This window comes from Gymnogyps californianus, chromosome 15 (genome assembly GCF_018139145.2).
Source record: "Gymnogyps californianus isolate 813 chromosome 15, ASM1813914v2, whole genome shotgun sequence".
Taxonomy (NCBI): Eukaryota; Metazoa; Chordata; class Aves; order Accipitriformes; family Cathartidae; genus Gymnogyps; species Gymnogyps californianus.
The window spans coordinates 17,214,925-17,236,925 of NC_059485.1; the positions used below are offsets into that span (position 1 = coordinate 17,214,925).

General features: G+C 39.1%; 1 protein-coding gene across 6 annotated transcripts in view; it reads right to left on the bottom strand.

Moving 5' to 3' along the window:
- CREBBP (CREB binding protein) overlaps positions 1 to 22,001 on the bottom strand; it is a 94,678-nt gene that overhangs the window by 64,474 nt on the left and 8,203 nt on the right. For 3 of the 6 annotated variants that reach the window (XM_050906331.1, XM_050906333.1, XM_050906330.1), the window contains exons 2-3: positions 15,468 to 16,003; positions 15,291 to 15,341 (exon numbers count right to left, since the gene is read on the bottom strand). In XM_050906331.1, the coding sequence (XP_050762288.1) occupies positions 15,291 to 15,341; positions 15,468 to 16,003 (587 nt within the window). Of the gene's footprint in view, positions 1 to 15,290; positions 16,004 to 22,001 lie in introns of all 6 variants that reach the window. The other 3 variants (XM_050906332.1, XM_050906329.1, XM_050906328.1) reach the window with 1 other exon arrangement.

The window sequence follows — 22,001 nt, forward strand, 5'->3', positions numbered from 1 at the left end:
CAGGCACATGCCAAGGAGCAGCACCTACCTCTGACAACACTCCCGGTTTTGTATCTTGCACCACCGCTGCCTACGTAAAGTTAATGCTATACATGTTTTTTTTAAATTAGTTGGTCCAGACAGATTAGTCCAGGAAAAAAAACCAAACAAAAAAAACCAGTAACAACTTATCTCTAAGTTAAATGTTGATTTTCATTAAGTTTCAAAGCACTGACTCTTCTGTACAAAAATGGAAGAAGGTTATTCTGGCCAAGTATTTAAAAACAAAACAAAATGATACCACCAGATGTGGACTAGCCTGACAGAAGAAAAAATACTGGAAGGTTGATATGAGAATCAAAGAACTCAAAGCAGCATGGGTTCAGTGGAAAATAAACCTGGCTGAAGTAATCTGATTATGATCCAATCCTTCAAACTAAAAACAGTTATCATTAATATTCAATTCAGTACCTACTAGATTTTTAACTAGAAAACAGTCCTAGAAAGAAAGGAAGCAAGCTAGACAAGCTTCGCTGGACTTTGAAAGCTGTGAATCTGCAAAGTGCTTGAACAACAAATCTGAGCTCTCAATATGACAACAGGAGGTATGAAAACAAGACTGGGTAAGTGCAAAGGGACATCTTTATGCGTTTGGCTTGATGTGAATGCTATTGCAATGACGACGATCATGCTGTATTAGTTCTTCATGAACAATATGTAAAAATGACAGGATTCAGAGAGGCCTCAAGAACTATTCAAAGGACTAAAAGGCACGGCTACAACAGACAGCCTAATTGCAATCTAATAGCCTAATTTATTTAGCTTACTATTTAACCTTATTAATTTGCTTATCTTACGGCAAGGACTGAAGTGATCCTAAAGTACTGATTTTGGGAATAGAAAGGTGATAACACAAATATTTTCTATTTAGCAAAGACACATCAACAGGTAAGAGCTGAAGCTCTACAGCTTCAAAGCAAAAATTAGAAAAAAATGTGAGTGCCCAAATACCACTGAAATTCTTAAGATTATATTAATCTTTTATCTAAATAGTGTGTGCTTCTACTCATCAACAGGAATTAATTCACAAAAGCCATAAGGCCTATAATCAGAAGTATCACATCTGACTTTGTATCACTGTGATTTTTATACGCTTAATTCTTTATAAAATGGAACCTAATAATAGAAAGGGAATTAGAAGTTCCTTTCTGCTTGTCTAGAGACAACACAGAAAGGTGAGAAGAAAAAGTTATCTCAGGAAGCGAAAATGATCTAAGACCTTGACCAAGCTGCCAAGTCCATTAACCAAACCCAGAGACAAGTATGAAAGTCCAGGAAAGCAGAGGTGCAGAACAGAAGCCAAAAACTGCATCAAACTATTGTATCCTCCTCTGCACCACAGAACCCTATTAGACTGAGCATGGCTAAGTGCAGCTTCAGATGACTGCTCTTCTAACAACACAGGATCAGAGACAGGGTGGACTGCAAGACAGAATTTCATTCATTCACTCAATCCAGCAGCAATTAAGTTGCCTCTTCAGACTGACATTGATTGCAGGATGACAAAACCAGTCATGTTGTTAGCTAGGTATCCTAAGGAAACCAGGCTTAAGCAATAGTGCTGTGACAACCAGTGTCCCATCTCCTCCCTCTTCCTCAAATCAATTTTTCTCTAATCACTTTGGAAATCACTGGTCAATTCAACCCATTTTTGCTAAAGGTCTCACAGATAATTAAGTTCCTAAGATTGCTGAGTAGAGAGATGGACAGGTAGATTATGACGCTCAGATTAACATCTCCATGAAGAAAATGCACAAAGACCTCTGCCATTACCCACCGCGTTTAGCAGCAGACAGCGTATCCAGGGCTCTCAGCGAGCCACCATTATTGCCAGTTTTGTCCTGTCAGCACCTCAGAAAGATTATCTGAGGACACGGGAGGGAGCTGAAAGCATGATAGGAAATGGTTTAGAAGATCCTTGGGGAGGGGTGCTGTAAAGAACTACAGCCTCTATAGTGGCAGCATGAGGATACACAGCCAATCTACTGGTTATGCTACTCTCAGATCTGTTTTGGCAATAGAAAAATAGGAAGGTCAGAGCCTTTTTTCCCACCAAACTGTTCCCATACCTCTGAATCTGACAAAATAGTTATAGGAGGAAGACACAAATACAGCCTTTTAGTGAGCCACCACTATCCTTATATTATTTTGGACTTAGTTTATGGTACAAAAGCTAAAATCAATTTAACTGTAAGCCCCAGATCAATAATTTAAGTTATTTCATAGAAAAGAACATGCATGTCATAATTAAGGAAAGAAGAGAGAGAGCAGAGGCATCCCAGATATGATCTGTTTTGATAAAAGGCCAGATCTTCCAAACTAACAGTAGTGTTTAAGAGTTGCATACATGAGAACTTGCCCGTTCAACCGTATAAATTGCTCTAGTAAGACATATTTGTCACTCACTACTGCTTTGTTCTAAATCCCTTTTATTTGCAAGGAAGGACATTCCCCCTACTTCCTCCTGTTCTATCACTGAAACAACCCAGTGTGAAATAACATGTTAAATGCTGAGGAGACAATAACTAGTTCCACCTCTCAGAAGCTACCTATAAACTATGATTCAGTTTTCTGAATGCCTGAGCTGTAACTTTAGGGTTATACTATAATCAGTAGCCTTAGGTTGACAGAGCAACTGTGTGTAAATGATCCAGCCCTTCTAGAGCCACTGCTACTCAGCATCTCATGCTTCATCCAAAATCCCCTATTACATCACCGATATGTTAGGGATACGTCTGTCTTTTTTTTTTTTTTTTTTTAAAAAGAGCAAGCCGGCATGAAATGGAAATTCTGCACTTCCCACTATGACCCACAGATCCAAGAAGTATCCTTCGGATTTGGCATGAACAGAATGATTAGGTATACAGAAATGGTATACTGTTCCTGCCTCCAAGCTATCACTGTCATAAGTCACTACAGGACAGTGATGATTCAGAACAACTTCTGTACTTGCTGCCACCAAGCCATGCAATCCCATGCACCCTTTACTTTCCTCTTTTATGGGCCTCACCAAAACCAGTCACTTAATACTCCATTATTGGACTAAGCCTTCAAATCCCTTGTCATCAAATTACTACACCTACTTCAAACCTGGGCTTTCAACACGCAACTTGGTTAAAAAGCTCAGCGTTTTGTCCCCCTTCTCTCTTCCCATCCGTTGAAATATTTTTGCTATCAAGTGTGTCACCTTGCTTGGCTTAAATAATTCTAACTTTCTTCCTTTTGATCTTTCTTATCTTTCTCTCAAGACAAGGAAATCAACCAGTCAGGTGTCTCAGATGTTCAGAAGTTATCAATTAAAGTATACAAAGTACTGTGAATGCAAGAGTAGATCTGCTCTAAGTAATGGAGGAACATCAGAAATTCAGACTGATAGACAATTCAGTCACTTTTAATACTGTCAGTCAGCAACAGTTAAAGGGGACAGAACTGCTTTCAAAAGGCTTATTTGTGCTTTCCAGAGTGGTAACTCAATGAGAGACAGAGACCTATACTTTGCCATCTGCACCGCTTCACCACTGGTTCCCAGATGAGTTGAACACAACACAAGTTCCAGAGCTACTATGATCTGGCATCAACCACCTGGAGTTAATCCCTCCTCAGTCCCTGTGTGCTACTGCCACGACTCCGATCAGCTGCTTTGCTTGCACGCTCAGTACAAAAGAGCAGCTTTCCAGCCAGGCACACGCTGAGGACTTCGCACTTTGGACTCTTATCTCCCTCTGGTATGAAACACAAATCTCTAACACGAAGCAAGGTCCACCTAACCGATGAAGGCTCCCAGAGAAGCGTAAAAGATAGGTCCATTACGAATTTACATTCATTTGTGAAGTGGGAAAGACAGGCTTTCTTTACTATGTTGGCATCATCTTGTATCTGTTTACTGACAAAAAAAAAGTAAGTCTCTACTAATTACTATTTCATCCTATAGTAACGTGTTCCAAAAGAAAGTCACCATGGTGCTTGGAATGTATATGCCAGAGGGACAGATGGAGAAGCAAGGAAAAGATTAATCATTTTATGGCAGAAAGCCAGTGGCATTACCAAAAAAAAAAAAAATTTAATTCAGTTTCAGTGCAAGAATGGTGGCAATCCTGTCTTGGCTGAGGTGAGAGCTCCTCACCTAAACCAATCTACAGATTTGGCAGTTTGACAAAAATACTAATTTAAAAATACTCACTTTTAAAGTCAGTAACAAGAATGCCTTAAAAAACCCTAACATTTCAAGAATCAGTTTTGAGAATTAAATCATGATCTGGTTAGCAGCGTTCAGAGGAAGCCTATCTTGTGCTGAAAGTCTCCACTCTCCTACCTCTTTAAGCTAACCGCTATAGCAAAAGCCTACCGCAATAGATTCATGAAGCATTTAGAGTGTCTTGCTCTTCAGTAGTAAACTAACTCAAAGAAAAATACTCAAATGCCCAGGAATAATTGTAATTTACTTCATCCTTTATTACAGGATGAAAGATTTGGTAAAGCTAGAAATAAAATTTTAAAAATCCCATTAAGAGGAAGCCAGGTGTTTTATTACCACATGTAATAAGATTTGAAATTCTCATCCAAGCATTTCACAGAAGCCAAAGACAAATTTAAGTATTCGAAAGCAACAAGACCACTCAAAAAATGTACAAACGTTTCCACAAAATTATTGAAATACAAAAGACAGAATTTCGTGGGAAAACGCTCTTTACAAATGACTACATATATAGAGAACAAACTCTTTTTAATACATTTAACTAGAAATGAACCTTTTCCAGGAAAAAAAAAAGAAAATAAAGTAGTCATATGCTTGCACTGTATATATGCCTAAAGAAAGAAAATGTCTCCAAAATTCTGCATAAGCCTGAGTGCTAATACAACGGAATATACTATAGGAAGAATCAAAGTAATTTCTGCACTGAGCATCACTGTTGTACTTACGAATCAAAAATAAAGTTCAGAAGGCTTACTTTGTAATGAGTGTCACCTCTGCAAATAAAAACTTCAAAGCTCTAATGGATAATTAGCCACAACTGATCAATGTATTCCTATTGCTTCAAGAGCTTTTATGAGTGCCAAGCAGAAAAAGTGTCTTTCTTCAGATAAACAAGAACTATTCTTACTACGTAAGAATAGAAAGTTAACCAGAACCGCAAAATTAACTAAAGATGTTTCAAAGGTTTGTTTCATCAAGAAAATCTAGTTTGGACACAAACAGTAATTCAACAACACTTAAAAAGAGGATTTTGAAAGACTGAAATTCAGTTAAGATACACCTCTACAGATACTTGATTGTATATTCACAGGCCAAAATCTTTATGAGTTACTTCTAGAAGAAGCATCAGTGTGTACTAAAACACATTTATCGTCACGTCAAAACAAAATTTTATAACACAGGATCTCAACTCAAATATCCCTGTCTTCCCCCAATTCCTATACTTCATCATCATTAAGCTAAATACAGGTTTCTAAACCAACAGCAAATCTCAACACAAAGTCCATGCTTCTTCCTTTATTTTCTGTATTGTAGATATTAGCCTTTCAAAATGTACCCAACAGGCCACAAAAGAATTTACAGATGTGTCTGCCCGCACCTCAGCAGTTCTGAAGTTCCTATAGTTGGCTGGAGACAGCCAAGTAAAAGGAGAGCATGTCATGCTCCAAAAATTTAGTATTATAAGGAATAAACTGTTTTGGTAAGAAAAACAGTAGCACTATTTAAGAGATTCTTTGCCATTTATCTCCCAGAAGCCGGCCAAAGATACATTATCAGGCAGTCTGTGTGATATGATATTCTACAGAGATGGCGGAAAAGGCAATAGTAGCTCTACAGAGTAACAGCAACAGGAAAGGTGTTTCAAAAATATAATGAAAAGAGGTATTCTGTTTCCTTTCTTTACAGTATGTACTCTCCTTGACAGACATGAATCCTAAAGGAAAAGTGGACACACTGTGCTTCTAAAAGAAGCACTGTGGACTTTGCTTCTAAAAGAAGTAATTATTCTATTTCAATCCAGAACTGGGGGGGTGTGGGGTGTGTCAAATAGACAAGAAACAAAAAAAAGAAAAAAATATAGCTTACTCAAAACAACCACTTAGCACAAATACCATAGCCTGACATTAACAGTAACTAAGGAGAAACATAACTATAAATAATTTACACTGTTGAAATAATTTTTAAATAACTTTAACAGTCAAATATGTTTATTTTGAAACACCACGCTGACTTCAAGAGCTACCTTGAAATCTCCAGTCTTTCTGTAGAAACATGCTCTCCTTAAAGATTTAACAATTCACATGAAGCTATCAAGAGACTTCTCAACAGGTTTTTAAACAAGGTAAGATCTGATGGTCGTCTTTAAACACATGCTTGAAATTGAACAGCATGAACAAACTAGGCCTGCACACACAGGCTTCTCACTGAAAGCAGCCTGCACACAGTACTATGCAGACACATATTTTAACCCAAGATGCCCAATATCAGACTAAGGAAGCAAACACAGCTCATTCCAAGAGTGAAATCCCATCTTTGACTCGTGGTGTTCCAACACTTTTCCATTTCCAGGGTACAAAGATCCTCCCATCGTAAAGGTAGTTATTTAATTTAGTCGATTTGCCAAAAGTTTCAAAGGGCACTTGTTTTTTGTTTGTTTTTAAAAATCCTCTTAAAAAAAAAGAATACCATACAGATAGGACAGCATTATGCTGCAGTCACTCTGAAAACACAAAACCTTCCCACCCCAAAACAGCAGCATCTCTCAGAGACTGCTAAATAATCTATTTACTACTCCCTTCTAAAAGTCTACTTCATAGACAGGTCCTTTTGGCAAGGATGTTCCTATATTTAAGGTGCTGTATTTTCATTATGATTCATTCTAAAACAAAGGCACTACTGAATCCCTTTTATGGCACAGCATGCTTCTTATTTGCCAAACCTAAAGCAGATTTGTACGTACACATACCAAAGAATACGACTATCACTTTGGGACTTGAGCATCTTCAGAACATGTAAGTACTAATATTTCCAGATGCTACTTAGAGGTAGTTTTTGTAGCATCACATGATCAAAAATCATCTGAAGTCCTCATTCATCTAAATCTCACTTCTACAAAGTATTTCTGGCCTTAAAATTAAAGCCATTGCTTGGATTACACATAAACAGTTAATATACAAACGATAAGCTTAGTATGCCACTTCCCTTCCCAGTCACAGTAATTTCTGGAGTAAATACTCTTTACTGTAGTGGCAAGAAGGAGGAGGGTGGGGAGGAGAAATGAGCATGGGCCATTCAAAGCTGACGGACAAAGTTGCAGCAGTCAAACTGTCTATGAATGCTACACACAAATGGACTTAAGCTTCCAAACAAAAAACAACAGGTATTTCCTCCAAACATTCACAAGAAGAAAGGAAAATGCTATTATATTTTGCCATTCCTTATACTCAGCCCTGCAAAGTAAACTAGCAATTGCATCAATAAGAATTCAGGATTTTTTCTGAGATGCAGGGGGAAACTGTGTATTGAAACGTCTTTTCTAGTTTAAAAGTTAATCTTTAAATAAAGGTGAAAAATAGCCTGCCCACTATAAAGTAGACTTGGGCATGCCCTGAGTAGCCTCTTGTATTGAAATTTCAACCCCCTAGCTAAGTGAGGGGATTTCAAAACTCCAAAGAGCAACTTTCAAACATAATGTTATTTTTTGTCTGATGGCAGGTGTCCCATCTGTACTTCAACAAAGTGTTTTTCACTTGTGGAAGCCAGAGAAGGAGAATCGCCTCCTCTCACTGCTTTTCCACTCCTGATCCATTTCTTAGGTAGGTTGACATGGTCTATCATGCTATACATAATTTCCCAAGTTTCCTACGTTGGCTTTTTTCTAAGGAAACAGACCACCAGCATTTAGTTTTCAGACCACAATACCGTCTGCTTTGACACATTTCTGTACGTACTTCCAATTACAGGATTCCCAATATAATCACAGCCCATTGTCAAGTACAAATACGAAGTTTATCTTTTAAGTAAGGAGAAGTTTTGAGACCTGCTAGAAGGTCTTGTCATCAGAAATGCTCCTGTGAAATAGTATCTATATGCATGATCGGAGTCTATTAAGAAAATTACTACAACAAAGACATTTCCTTCTGACTGAAGTAACCAGGCATTTCGTAACTTCTACACACCAACATTTAAGCTGGCAGGTTTCCCTCCCTCTCAACATCTGAGTCATTTTCTACCTGCGTATTAAAAAAACCAAACTACGAACAGCAGCAGGAAGATACGTGAAAACAGTCTACAAACTAGAAAGAAATAATTTCAGTCACATCTGTTAGTAAGGACTTGAAAGTTTTTGTCATTTTAATAGACCTTCTGAAACAACACTGGAAATCTTGCTTTTAATCTGTGGCTTCCAAAAGAACCGGTGGATCCGTTAGTTTCACTTCCAAAATCTTCTTTCAGATATACTACTTAGAAATAAACCCCATTCCAATAACAAAAATTGAAGAATTACAAGACAGTAACCAGTATGATTTATAGTTAGTGACAAAACCCTTAACGTTTGTGTTGTGTTACCACAGTAGAAGATAATGACACAACTCTACTCTGAAAGATACCATAAACACTTCATTTTTGCCAGCTGGATGATAAGTCAATGCAAGTTAACAGAGACAGGCTTTTTAACTGCCCGAGTTGGAAGCAGAAGGAGGGGAAACCAAGTAGTGGTCTGCCCCCATGAAGGCCGTCCTGTTTCTGGCAGCATCTACCTTGCAGCACCAGAGCCAAACTGAACCTAGATACCTGTGTAAGCATAAGCAGAAGATAGAAGCCAAGTGACTATCGCTTCAAAGATCTTCAATGACATTGCACAACTGCAAATGAAATGTAACTCATGTACTAGAAATAGGAAACAACTCAATTTCAGGTGCCAGGAGTCATAGTTGTGGTAAGTGAGCTTCTTCAGTCACCAAATCTCTTCAATATATCAGAGTAAACTCATCTATGGAGTACCACTTTGCATGGTCATGTTTCAAAACAAAACTGTGTTACAGATATTTTAATTTTACTACGAGTCAGTGAGTTTTGCTGTTACGTGTCTCTATATATTTATATCCTTCTTCTGTTTGTATTATTATAAAAACACATATGTCTCCTCAATAAAAATGCTGTTTTGGTGATAGTTATTCAGCAGAGAACCAAGTAACTATGGTCAAGTCTGTAACATTATTAAGAGTCCCCTGAAACTGGGAAGCAGCATTATTTGGAATACAATTTGGACTGGCTACTTGTGTTTGCCAGAGGCATGGCCTGCTAGGAGACAGCTTGGCAGCCTCGTACGGACAACTTAAGACGATGAGAAGCAAATTAACTGCAAGTCACATTAAAACAATTCAGGCAGATTCAGACAGATTGAGAGTCACCAGAGAAACAAACAGCACCAGCAGTTTGCCAAAACACACAAAACTGCAAAGGAATGAGAACATCTTCACCTGACTTAATTCACAATCAGCAAGCATATCTAAATCTGGTACTCAGCAATATCAACTGGGTAATCTGTTTAAACAGTTTGCTTCATTTTTTCTCATCACAAATTTTCCTTACTACAGATTCCTCAAAACACCAAGTCAAGTAACATAACTACATACACAATTTAAGTCTTATATCAGAATTCTTGCTCTTTAATGTAGTTCATTATCTTATTAAATTTACTCAAGATTAATATCCAACACCAAAACACCGCTCAGTCAACAACAACAGGGAGCAAAACTGTGAATGTGCTTGTCAAAGGCACATGTATTCTATATACACCCAGACTAGAAACAACAAATAACAGAATCCAGTTCTTTTATAGCTCAACCATAAAAAGAGAGAGACAACTAGTTATTCTCTTGGTAGACACAAAAAATGGTTTTACTGTTTTCTGAAGTTCACTTCTTGTAAGAGTTTCTCCTCCTCTTTAATCTGAAACTTCTCCTACTGCAACAGGCACTGCCATGTGGCTATTTTGACTAAAACGAAGTTGAAAACATGCACTATTCAAACAAACTAGGCCAATACAGTTAAGAGAAAAAACTCTTCTGAACTCATACGCAAAAATCCAGCATAACAGATCTGGTTTTGCACAGTTAGTAATTATTTTGAACCTGTTTAAGATTTTTTATGTCAATCCTACTACTGGTAGGAACTTCCAGTGGGGCTTAAATGCATACATACACAGGTGAGGAAAACTCATCAATTGCACACAGCACTTGGAAGTCTGTATCTAAACTCATTACTACCAGATCACCTCCTGAAATACTACATTGGAAGATCTGCCAGCCAGATCAACTTCTCTATCAGCTTCTCCCTGTCAGGCAGGTTCTAGCTTATATCAATACAAATATTTTCCTTTAGAGTTTTCAAAATATGTAGAATGAGGTTACTTAAAATCTACAATCTTGAAAAGGCATTTTACAAAAAACCAATAACATTGTAATCCTCATAACTAGGTATGAAAATAAAAGACCATTTTCTCCTGATCTCTTTATAGATTCAGACTAAGATCTGACCAAACAATTACATCCTTTTCTGGGGCATACAGAGCCCAATAACATGTTTGATTAAACTGCACCTTTCAGAAAGAAAACTAACCTTGAGGTAGGTTTACTAGTTCTATAGAGAAAAACACTTTGAAAGGAACCCCCACTAAGCTGTAGTTTCACTGCAGCTTAAAAGCAATGGCTTCTGCAGATCATCAGCCACATACAACTCCAGGATTTTTTCTTAAGTTTCTGCTGCCGGGTACCAGCATATCCTTACCGGAGTGACACGGCTCTGAAGTTACTGAAGTAAAAGGAATCACCTTTTCAGAACTGTATAAGGAGGCATTACACCTTGGAAACACATGAAAAAGAACACTCAGGAGTCCTACTCATCTCAGTGGGACCTTACGACTTCTTAAGGGAAAGAGCAAAAGTACCAATTAGGTGAATCACTGTCCAAAACTCTTAACGGAGTGCAAAAAGGAAGTTTGAGAACCATACAAAATAAATGGGAACTTCCCAAAATTTTCTTCTGAGTTTCCACAAGCTTTGATAGCAGTATTAGGACGAGGAGAATGCATCTCAGCAAGAGACTACATAACATCTAATCTACAGAAACACAACTTTAAGCTCTTGCCAGCCACAATGAACTATGAAAGCTTCATCTCCCTCATTTGAAAAAGATGAACTCTCACAGCAACAGGAGAGTATTAGGCACAGAGCATGCTTGCAATGAAGTGCTCATTTCTATGGAAGCAATAGACCATCTGCTTAGCTTTGCTACTGCTTAACGTGTTTGACAACCAACAATCTTAAAAAAACAACTAATTTAAAAAGATTTTCTAGATTGTTTGAACACGTTTTCTAGACTTAATGGACTTTACCAAAAAAACATGTTGCAACACAAAAGGACAATTCTGCTACTACTGGAAATTACTGTGACAAGATGATCTGTTCCTCTACCCCCGCCAAGTGATAGTTGTTCAAAGAAGAATCCTTCTGCTCTTTTAAGCAGATTTCTTAAAGAACTTCAACCCAATCAAATGAAAGTGATCCTTGTAGTGTTGTCCAAGAAACCAGGGCCACAATGCCACAGTTACAAGAAAAATTGTTACAGGAAAGGAGTCTGGTAGTGAATGGAGCAGAAATATATACAGTAGCATACAGGAAAGGTTTCCAGATGACCTCAGACAAGTCAAAATCACAAAGCAGGTGCTCTAAATAAACCTGACTATGCAAATTGCACAGTCACAGCCAATGAAGAATTCAAATCCTTGCTATAGTAAGTTGTTGTATCTTTAATTCACAAAACCTTCTCAGGCACTACTCTACTCCCTATTTCCAAAAATATTCTAGGCTATCAAGAACATCCTATGTACTCCCAAGAAAATACGACTATGACTTTAATAGCTATTGTTTAACTTGTATTGACAGGTTGCTTCTTCCAGAGGATCATATGAAATCCTTTGCTCATGTCTCTACAGATTGAGGAAGTATTTTGCTTTAACCTCTCCCTGCCAATGGAAAAACATTTGTCTTGATGTCTGCACCTTATGGCCCTCTGACATTGAGAATCAGTTATTTTTCATTCCCTTTTAAATTGTTTAGGGGTAAGGTTTACCTGCCACCTTCGGCTTATGCAAGCACATGCACCATGAGCTTCAGTTACCATGCTCATTTCTGGTGTACTTTTCCTTCTTTCAAGAGCTGCCTTAAAATGGCAAGTCCAGCTCAAAATTAACAGTATTGGCTTATGATGCTCAGATGAAATGAAGCCCAGTTATTTCTGAGAGCAGGTGAAGGGATCAGATTCTGGACCTCCCCCCCCCCCCCTTTTTCTCTTACTAGAAAGAATGCTTATAAAAACATACCACAAGAAAGAAAAAGCAGAAAAAGCACTGGACTTCCCTTGATTAGTCATTTACTAAAAAAAGATTACAACAAACCATCAAGGAAGCAAGGTCTTGCCCAACAAAACTGGTCCCAAACCATAAAGGGTCATGAGTGCTACACACTGCATATAAACACATTGAATTGAGAAAAATGGGCTTCTGAGCCATACCTGAATGAGGTTAATCAGTGATGCACATCACTTATTTTAAACATAATGAGAAAATCTTGGTTTAAAAAGGTCTTATAGATTTTTTTCTGCATTTGTATTTCACATCTCTTTCTTTCCCTTAGGATATATTGCTACAGTCACCATCTAGAGAATTTCCTTCCAGCCTTGATACAGTTCTTCAAGCATGATGGCAGCTACATTTTAAGCCGTTAGGTCAAGTTAGGCACATTCACTATTAGGTAGATCAGCTGCCTCACCACTTTTATTGCTGCTCTTCAAATCTTTTAAGCTGTATACATTAAGTGGTAAACATCAGGGAACAGGAGGTGAAAAAACAAACTAACCCACATTCTCCTTCAGCAGAAATTTCAGTTTCAGAAGAACAGACAAACTCACTGAAGTGTTTCTTTATTTTTCTTAAAAGCTTTCATCGCAACTGGAACATCAATAAGAGAAAAAGCTAACACACAATCATGGCTGATAATCCTATTAGGACAATAAACTGGGGGATGGGAAGAGACTGGAAAAGGATGCCAATCCTCAAATGCCTACTAAGGAAAATGGCAAAAATAGAGAATGCTTCTGCTTGTCAGAAGAAAATTCAGGGAGCAAGTAATTTGTTCCAAAATGGAAATACAAAATATTTGTGTAAAACATTGAGCTCACTTGCTCTCTTATTAAGAGAAAATGAAGATGTAAATAAAGTAAAACATTAAAAAAAACAACCCACAATGCTTTTAAACATCACCTTGTTCAACAAGAGATGGAGCCCTGGAAAACACCAACTTTTCTATTTTTATGAGTTGCCCAAGTTTTAAAAATTGTTTTCTCTTAAATGCTAGCACCTTCACAGCAGCACTATTTTACCACTTATGCTCTGTCATTAAACAGCCCTACTTTTTCAGTTTCTCCAAACAACTTTGTGTGTAAGGACTTCTGAAAGCACTAATTTTGCTCTAATCTTTTCGAAATGCATCACCAGTGCTGAACACAGCACTGCGTATGGGGACAAACTAATGATTTATGTAATAGGGATACTTCCACTATTCTTTTCCAATGTATCCTTTGTTCAAATTAACTTTTACTTTACTTCTTGAACATATGCTAACTGAGAAAAGTCCAGGTTGCCTTCCTGAGCTGGTGAATCCCATCTGAAGCTGGCATCAGGCTAAGACCTTGAAAAATGGAATTTGTCCGAGTGCTGGCTTATTCCTCACCAGGGGTGGGTTTGTTTAAAATAAACCAAGACATCACAGAACCTCCCCCACCAGGTTCATACATACTCCATCAGATGAAGACCTCAGGCAAGTCCCTTTGCTTTGGGGTAATTCTACTTGAGTTAGTTCACATAGAAAATTAGTAGTTTCACCACATAACTGCGTAGTGGCTAGGAAAAATCTACACCTAATAACTTAGATATCCATAAGTTTATAGAAATAAGCCAGATTAATTAGAATTTGTCACTCTTCCCACACATTTCAAAGACAGACAAAAGAGAAGCTGATTTGCTTTCTGTCCAGACCAATCCACTCCACACAACAAATTTAGCCGATTCAGAGGCTGGAGACAGCTATATCCACTTTCACGTGCTATGACCTTCACTCAGACCACAAGCACCTCTTCCTTAAGCAAAAGGATCCTCTTCACTGCAGAGAGAATGCTTTTTATGTTTTTTGTTTTAAAAAAATTAACTACACAGTACTCCACAATAATGTCAGCATTTCTTCAGAGAACGACATACACTTTTATGTCAGGCAATGCAATTTTTTTCCACGATTCCTAACACATCAATGAATTAACATTTACGTGTTAAACTACAACGATAATGACTAGTGATGTATGAATAGATAAGATATCACAGATAAAAAATTGTCTTGTTCTACATATCAGAACATGGTGGGTTTGCCATCAAAATTTCAGGAAGGAACCGTACCAAAGCAACACAGACAAGAGATGAGGCACACTGCTATCCAACTGAAAGACAGGAGGAGCAGCAATCAAAACAATTCTCTAAGCTCACACCTGGAAAATGAAGCACTAAAAAGCAATGACTATATCAAGCAGGGACCAGAGCAGTCCCCCAAGACAGGGGCAGATACTTCCAGGTGTATATATTCCCCACCCCGATCTGCAATGGCCACCGAATTAGACTTCTTGTCCAGACACCGCCCTTCACTTTCACAGAGTTTGCATTAGCTTGGCAATCCATGTGAAATTTGATGTTTTCAGATCAGTTCCTCTATATTTGAAAAACATTCACTGCACAGCTGTTGACTGTGGTCCTTGACAAGAAGACCAATTGCTACACCTCTCCCTTCAATCTACAAGTATTGCTCTAAGAGTTTTCACGTTGCTTTAGAAGATATTGTTGTCTGGCAGCTAAATTGAGATTGTGCACAGAAGTAATCAGCTGCTTCCTTTTTGCAGGAGTACGCTACTCTTTTCTAATTCACCCTGCCAAGATACTATCCAACTTTTAACTTCAAGGATGTGCTTTTCAACAAGTGCTTTCATTTCTGACTACATGAGAAATAGTGTTTTAATTATCTTGCTTTCATGGTGACTGAAACAGTTAACTACAGACTCAAAGTGCATTCTTTAGTTCTGTTCCAGAAAAGAACTTACTACATTTTCTGAACACCTGTACGGAGAGAAAACAACTGCAATAAATAGAATATATTAAATTATATGTACATACTTTAGTCATTGCTCCTGTCTGTGCTGTGTTCAGTCCGGTGTGACCAGCCATCTGTGGAGATACTTGGGTTAAAGTCTCTGCCAGCACACTGCCTGCATTCCCCTGCATGGCAGGGGCAGAATATTGCATTCCTGCTCCCCTTCCTCTTCCAGCTGCCCCAAGAGATCCATTCATTACCTGCCCTTGTCCTTGCTGAGGCTGATTCATTAAACTGTGACCAGAATTACTGTTGAGAAGGCTCTGGTGTGTCTGACTGAAATTAGTATTCATACATATCCCAGGTCCAGTCTGTGATGTTGCAGGGCTGCTCGTCACCATCCCCACTTGTTTTTGTGCTTGAGAGTTCAGAGTTTGTGATGCAGGTGTGGTAGGTCCAGAGGTGCTGGCTGCTTGCTTTGCCAGGCCTGAAGCAGAAGAGTCTCCCTGGCTTAAAGGGCTCTTACCCATAGCACCCAGATTACCGATATTAGCACTGTTCGGCTGCCCTTGAACTTGACTACCAACTGCCTGCTGGACAGGGCTATTTGAGTTCACATTTCCAATTCCTGGGTTTAAGGAAGAGCCGCTGCCTCCCCTTAGAAGTTCGGAAAGTTGCTTGTGTTTGGAAGCTGCATCTGGAACAAGGTTCCCACTGCTGTTTAAAAGGCCCAACTCGCCATTGGGGATCAGCTCATCAGGAAGATCATTTTCCAAGTCAAACAAAGATCCAAAATCTACAAGTTAAAACAGAAACACAGGTGAGAAAAACGTGACAAACAAGTAACTAAAATATTCATCTACACTACTTTGTAGTAGTCTTAAACAATGACATGCATTAAGGTACATCTTTATCCAAGATTCAATATTACCAGCAAGCAAGCAAGGATCCCTGCGACACGAACTCCAGAGCCTTTCAGAAAGCATAGTCGTTGGTACATACTGTGCACATACAACCATACAGGGTAGAGCACTGGCCAATAAGTAGTTTTTTCACAAGACTTTCAACAAAACGTTGTACCAAGCTTAAGAAACTAAGGTGGCACAAATACGATGATCTAACCTAACTCCTAAATTTCTCTTGTTCTGGCTAAAACAAGGCAGCAGAAATATCAAGAGATTTTTCTTTTCCTATTGATTTACTCTCCCAAAAGAATGATTAAATCACCTTCTCCAACCTCCTACGTAATCCCAAGCCACTGCATTTCACCCAGCAATCCTACCTCAACCTCGTAAGTCATGTTTGCAAACGGCCAAAGAACATCTTCCAGCTAGGCTTTGAACCTTGATCAAAAGACAACAACTACTTCTTCAGTAGTTTGATCCCAGTCTCACATATAAACACATTCAATATCAGTTTCTAGTCATTGATTTGTATCATGATCCACTACCTCAGAAGATCCCAAAAGGCACTCAGCATTTTCTCCTCGTAATGCCTCTTGAATCAAGTCACTTCTCGATCTCTGAACAGCTCAAATAATTCAAATCGCTCTCTAAGTGCCCAGCCCTCATTTATCATGCCAAATATTGACAGAGGTAATCCACACACTCTCCAGATGAGCAAAATAAATGAATCAGATCTTCATTAAGCCACTTGAAGGAACTGCTCTGCCTGGCTGGAACATCCAGACTGATAAAAAGTGGTGAGGTTTTTTTGTTTTGTTTTTTAAAAAGGAGCAACTCAGGTTCACTAAAATATTTTATTGCACATCATAAGCAGCATCTGTGTAACAATGTTATTTTGGTATGTAACTAAAAACAGAAAGTTACTTGACTGTATATAGGTACTTCCATGTGAAAATGAAAGTTATATATTTCAAGACATAAGGACAAGTGCACACAGTAGTATTAATAAACATGTAAGCAGACTAGCCTCAATCCATCAGAGTGGCTGTTCAAACATGCAGCACATCAGAAAAGTTTTCTAGTCCAAGGATGTGATCTAAAACAACCACTTTTTACAGTAACATAACAGAAGTGTGTGAAAACTTTATTTTGCCCCCACAAAGCCAGCCCTGAAAAACCCTAGTCCCTCACAGTGAGCAATACACAAACCAGATTTTTTTCCAGGCTAGAGCAAACAAAAGTTCTTTTCTAAGGAAGGGCATCCCAAAAGCTTCATTGTTTTAAAGTTTAATTCACTCTTCTACCACAAAAAGTTGGTGCAAGACTCAGGTTGCAAAAGTGGCATAAAATCGTTCAGCAAGTGACAGCCTGGACCACACTAACTGCATTGAAAAGAAACAACAAAAATCAAACAACACGTAACCTGTATCACAAAGCTAGGATGCATTACCAACACATCTCAGTACATTTAAATACAATGCATTTCATTGGCATTCAAATTTTCAATTCAACCTAACTGAAGAAAAATGAATAAAAGTTTTCAGATGTGTTGCAATGACCAGTGAACTACATAAACAGTCACAGTAAACACACACAAAAATGTTAAATTCTGCCTGTTTTGAGGCGCTCACAGCAGAATGTCCTTTAGGGGCCTACATCTTACCATCATTACCTACTGAAGTCAAAAAGCTCTGAAGAATCCTTCCAGGCTTGCAGGACGTTGGCTGCGACAAAACACACCACAGCTCAGGAACAGATCTCCTATTCCCTTTCAAGCAGGGAAGTAACAAACTAACATTTTCATTATCTAGGTTCATTAAAGTATTTTTAATTTCTCTCTTACTTGCTGCCTTTCCCTTCAGTTGTTTAGTTCACTTTTTCAGCTTGTCTTTTACAGAAATTCCTGGTGTGCCTTCCTCCTGGCGAAGGCTTCATCTGTCCTCCTCTTTCCCACACAACTCCTTGACACTCACTATGCTGCAATTTGTGTCCCTTCCCATATATTTTGGTTCCACTTTTCTTCTTCGGAGATTGCACCATTTTTAACCTTCCATCCAATCTCCAACCCCCCTCTGATGAAAACCCCATCGCTTGTTTTCGGCACCAAGCCCCGTTTGGCCAGAAGCGAGCCCCCGGCGCCCAGGTCCCTGCAGCGCAGCCCCTCTCCCCGCACGCCGGCAGGCTCTGCCACCGACGGCGGTGGCTGCAGCCTGGAGCACAACCAAAGCCATCTGCCTGCGCGTCACGAAGGGTGGTGACACAGGGTCCGTGGCTGAAGCTTCGCCTTTGTTAAGCTGCTCTCGTCATCCCGTCTCGCTGGGAAGTTCAAGGTTTACAGTGCTTGTTCAGACAACTTTTGTGAATCCCATGAACGGTGTTTTTCCAAGCTTCTGCAAATTGTTAATATTTCATGAACAAAAGATAGATATTTTTGTGTGTGTGAGCGTGCACACGCGGGGCCAGGGGCAGAGGAGAAGTGACAAAATGTGGAGGGGGAAGATGTTGCTGTGGCTTAAAAAAAGAAGAGTAGTTTTCTCCAGTTGTATTTCAAAATGGGATGCTGGAGTGTAAGTGCTCCAATTTTTTTTGTTTGGCTGGCTGGACTCTTAACAGTCTTGCCAGAGCCAAGGACTGGAAACGTTCTTGCAGTTTACAAAAACAGTGAAGAACGCATTTGGGAATACTGCCTCTTAAAACCTAAAATAATCTACCACTCTTAAGCTCCTGTAAGAAGGCTATACATTAAGGGTAGGCATGGAAAGTTTACAGCTCTGCCAGCAGGAAAATAAAAAGCAGGTAAACAGCTTAGCACAGTGGCCGTGTAAAAATTCCCTGAGTATTCAAATGTTCAGGCAATGATTAATCTTCCTGCTTTTATATTTTAATCAGTCATGTACGTTAAAACCATCAACACGAGGCACATTTTACATCAGTTATAAAATACAACAGAAAACAAAAGTCTACTTGACCATGTCTGCAACACATCCATCAAGATAAGAGATTGTCTTGGCAGTTATAAAAATAATAAATATATTTATACACATATACAAATCTGCCATAATAAGAATGCAGCCCATTTCTACTGGTAGCAAAATGAAAAGTAACCTCAGTCTCGCCCATCCTCACGAGAAGAGCATAATTGATCCCATTCTCAATGCTTCAACTATTTCTCAAAGTCCATGGCTGCTACCAAGCGTCTAAAAATCAAGAGATGCCTTTGCCTTTACATACAGTTGTCTGAAGCAGTGCTCAAAAAACACCTACACTGAGGAGTCAGGCTCCAATTACCAAGCTTTGTACCTGCTCCGTCTCTCAAACCTGCCACTTACTTAGCCTGCAACAGAACAGAAAAAGTGGTCTTTATTTTAAAGGAGGATAGATTCCCTTAAGTCATAAGGCACATACGTCTTAATTTCAGTGCTCAGGAAGCAGTAGAGCTGACTAAGGCTGCGGAGACCCACCTCGTAGCATCTCGCCTCTAACACAGCACTTCCTATCCTAAACCTCACACCTTTCATTACCTCTGTTACATAAAACCAAGAGCCCTCTTAATAGGAGAGAGCCAAAAAACAGAGATAACGTCTTTCGGAAGGGATGGAAAAGCACTAGGCAACTACAACACCCCCACTCTTTCCAAAGGCCTCCTTTTCCAATTTGAGAATTTTGCATTCTTTGAGCAGCTATTTTCACACATAGAAGATAACCACACTTGAGACACACTCTCTCCTAATTTCAGTTTTATGAGCTTAAATGTCACAGTTTTCTGCCTTCCTGGACAACACTTTCAGCAACCAGAATAAAAAAAGATGTTCTGTTTCCTTCCAAGCCTTCTCAGAATTAAAAAAACAAAACAAAACAAAAAAAACCCAAAAAAACCTGTGCTGCGTTCTCAAGGCAGAACATTTTCATCTGTATGACTACTTGCAACTGTTATCAGGAGACTCTTTCTTAATATACATATTCAATCAATTAACTTGTTTCAATGTCACCGTGTTTTTTCCCTTTAGTTCAGCTTGGAGAGGTGACAAACATTCTAAGGTATTTCTTTACATGATTTATTATCTCAAACATATCACACAGCAAGCAGGAGGAGAACTATCAAATCCAGTTTCATTTTTTACAGCATAATCTCCACTTAAAACATGATTGGGAGTTCTACCGTCACAAACTTTGACTGCCCATCCACAGAGCAGACACTGAAGTCACACTGCAGTCCCAGTACACAAGCAGTATTTTCACTGTGCCTTTCTTTCATGCCAACATAGCTGTTACATTTCAGTGAGCCCAATTTTGTTTTGTAAGGCTTCTTTCAATCATGCCAGACCCCAGCAGACAAAGCCTCAACAGTTCAGAGCTCCAGCCATTCCCTAAAATTCGATGTCAGGTAACTCAACTCAATAGCCATACTGTTTGGTGCAGTCAGCAATTACCACATCCATTCCAACCTCCTTTCGAGGTTTGAGGATTCTATAATTTATTGTTTCACAAAAGACAATTAGCACTTTTAATGTTTTAGAGCAATTAAACAACACATTCATAGAAAAAAAAAAATTCCAGTAAGGAAACTTTACATTAGCGTCTTAACCTCACGAGACATACAAAAAGATTGCAAACTGACGTGCATCTGACCTTGACTTTCAGAAGAGCATCACTTTCAGAACATGTTTAACAACCAGGCTGAGAAAGACAGCGATGAGGGACCTGGGCGGGCCAAGGAGACCCTAGTGGCTGGGGGGGGGGGGGTGAGGGGGAAATGAGAGCTCCAATAGCAGGCATCTGCATGAGTCCCAACAAGCTACGGCTTGCATAATAAGAGATTTGGATATTTAACTAAATTTCTTTCTGCCTGATCTTTTGAACTACTTGCATTTGGGATGAGAAAGAAACACAGTCTGGTTTGCTCATTCCTAAGTCAGTGGACTGGTCAAAATTCAACTATATCGATACACAGAAACCAGCCTCACCTTTAGGCATTCTAGGTACTTGCCTCTAGGAAACTCATTGGAATAATTATCACAGTGCTCTCTTGCTTACAGACTCACAGTCACTCCAGTTGGAAGGGACATCAGGGGGTCTGTAGCCCAGCCCCTCAGCCTCTTCTCAAAGGGCAAGTGCTCCAGCCTCCTGACCTCCTTGGTAGCCCTTCACTCAATTCACTGCAGCTCCTCCATGATCTTCCCAGTGGTGGAAGGGAGGCTGACCTGTCCGTACTCACCTGTATTGTCCTTTTAGCCTTTCTTGAAAATGGGTGTAACATTTGCCTTCTCTTGCCTTCCTGTGGCTGGGATTTTAGGGTTGGGGGATTGAGAAGGAGGTATTCGTTCTACCACACTTCCTTTGCAACTTGTCTTCTGGCAAAGCATGATTCTCCATAAAATGAATACCATTCAGGGTACAGACGTGCAACTAAGCAGCGACACAGTTCTTAAAATCAATTAAATTAGATCCATTTTGTGCATCCCAATAACCAAAAGGGACACTATCAGCTTAGAATCTAGTTAACTTAAAGTAGCTTCAAGCTTCTAAAATCTCCCCCAATCCATTTTTGTAAGACTTCAGCAACTAAGTGACTTTTCAAAACTGAAGCTCATTACACAGAGCAAACAAATCAAGAAGCTAATGAAAAAGAATCAGTTCTCTTCTAACCTCTACTGCAATACTCCCAGTATTATTGATTCAGTTTTAAAACTGCTCCTGACACCAGCCCGAACACCAGACATACAAGTCAGGATGGGGAAAATGCATCTATCTATATCCCCTATACCACAACTATTGCGTGTGATAACAACAACTACCCGACACAGAAAGACCAACTGTTCTGCCCCCGGCTTCTTTCCCACCTCCCTGAAGAGAGAGCGCTATAAACTGGGATCCTTCCTTGATTACGCC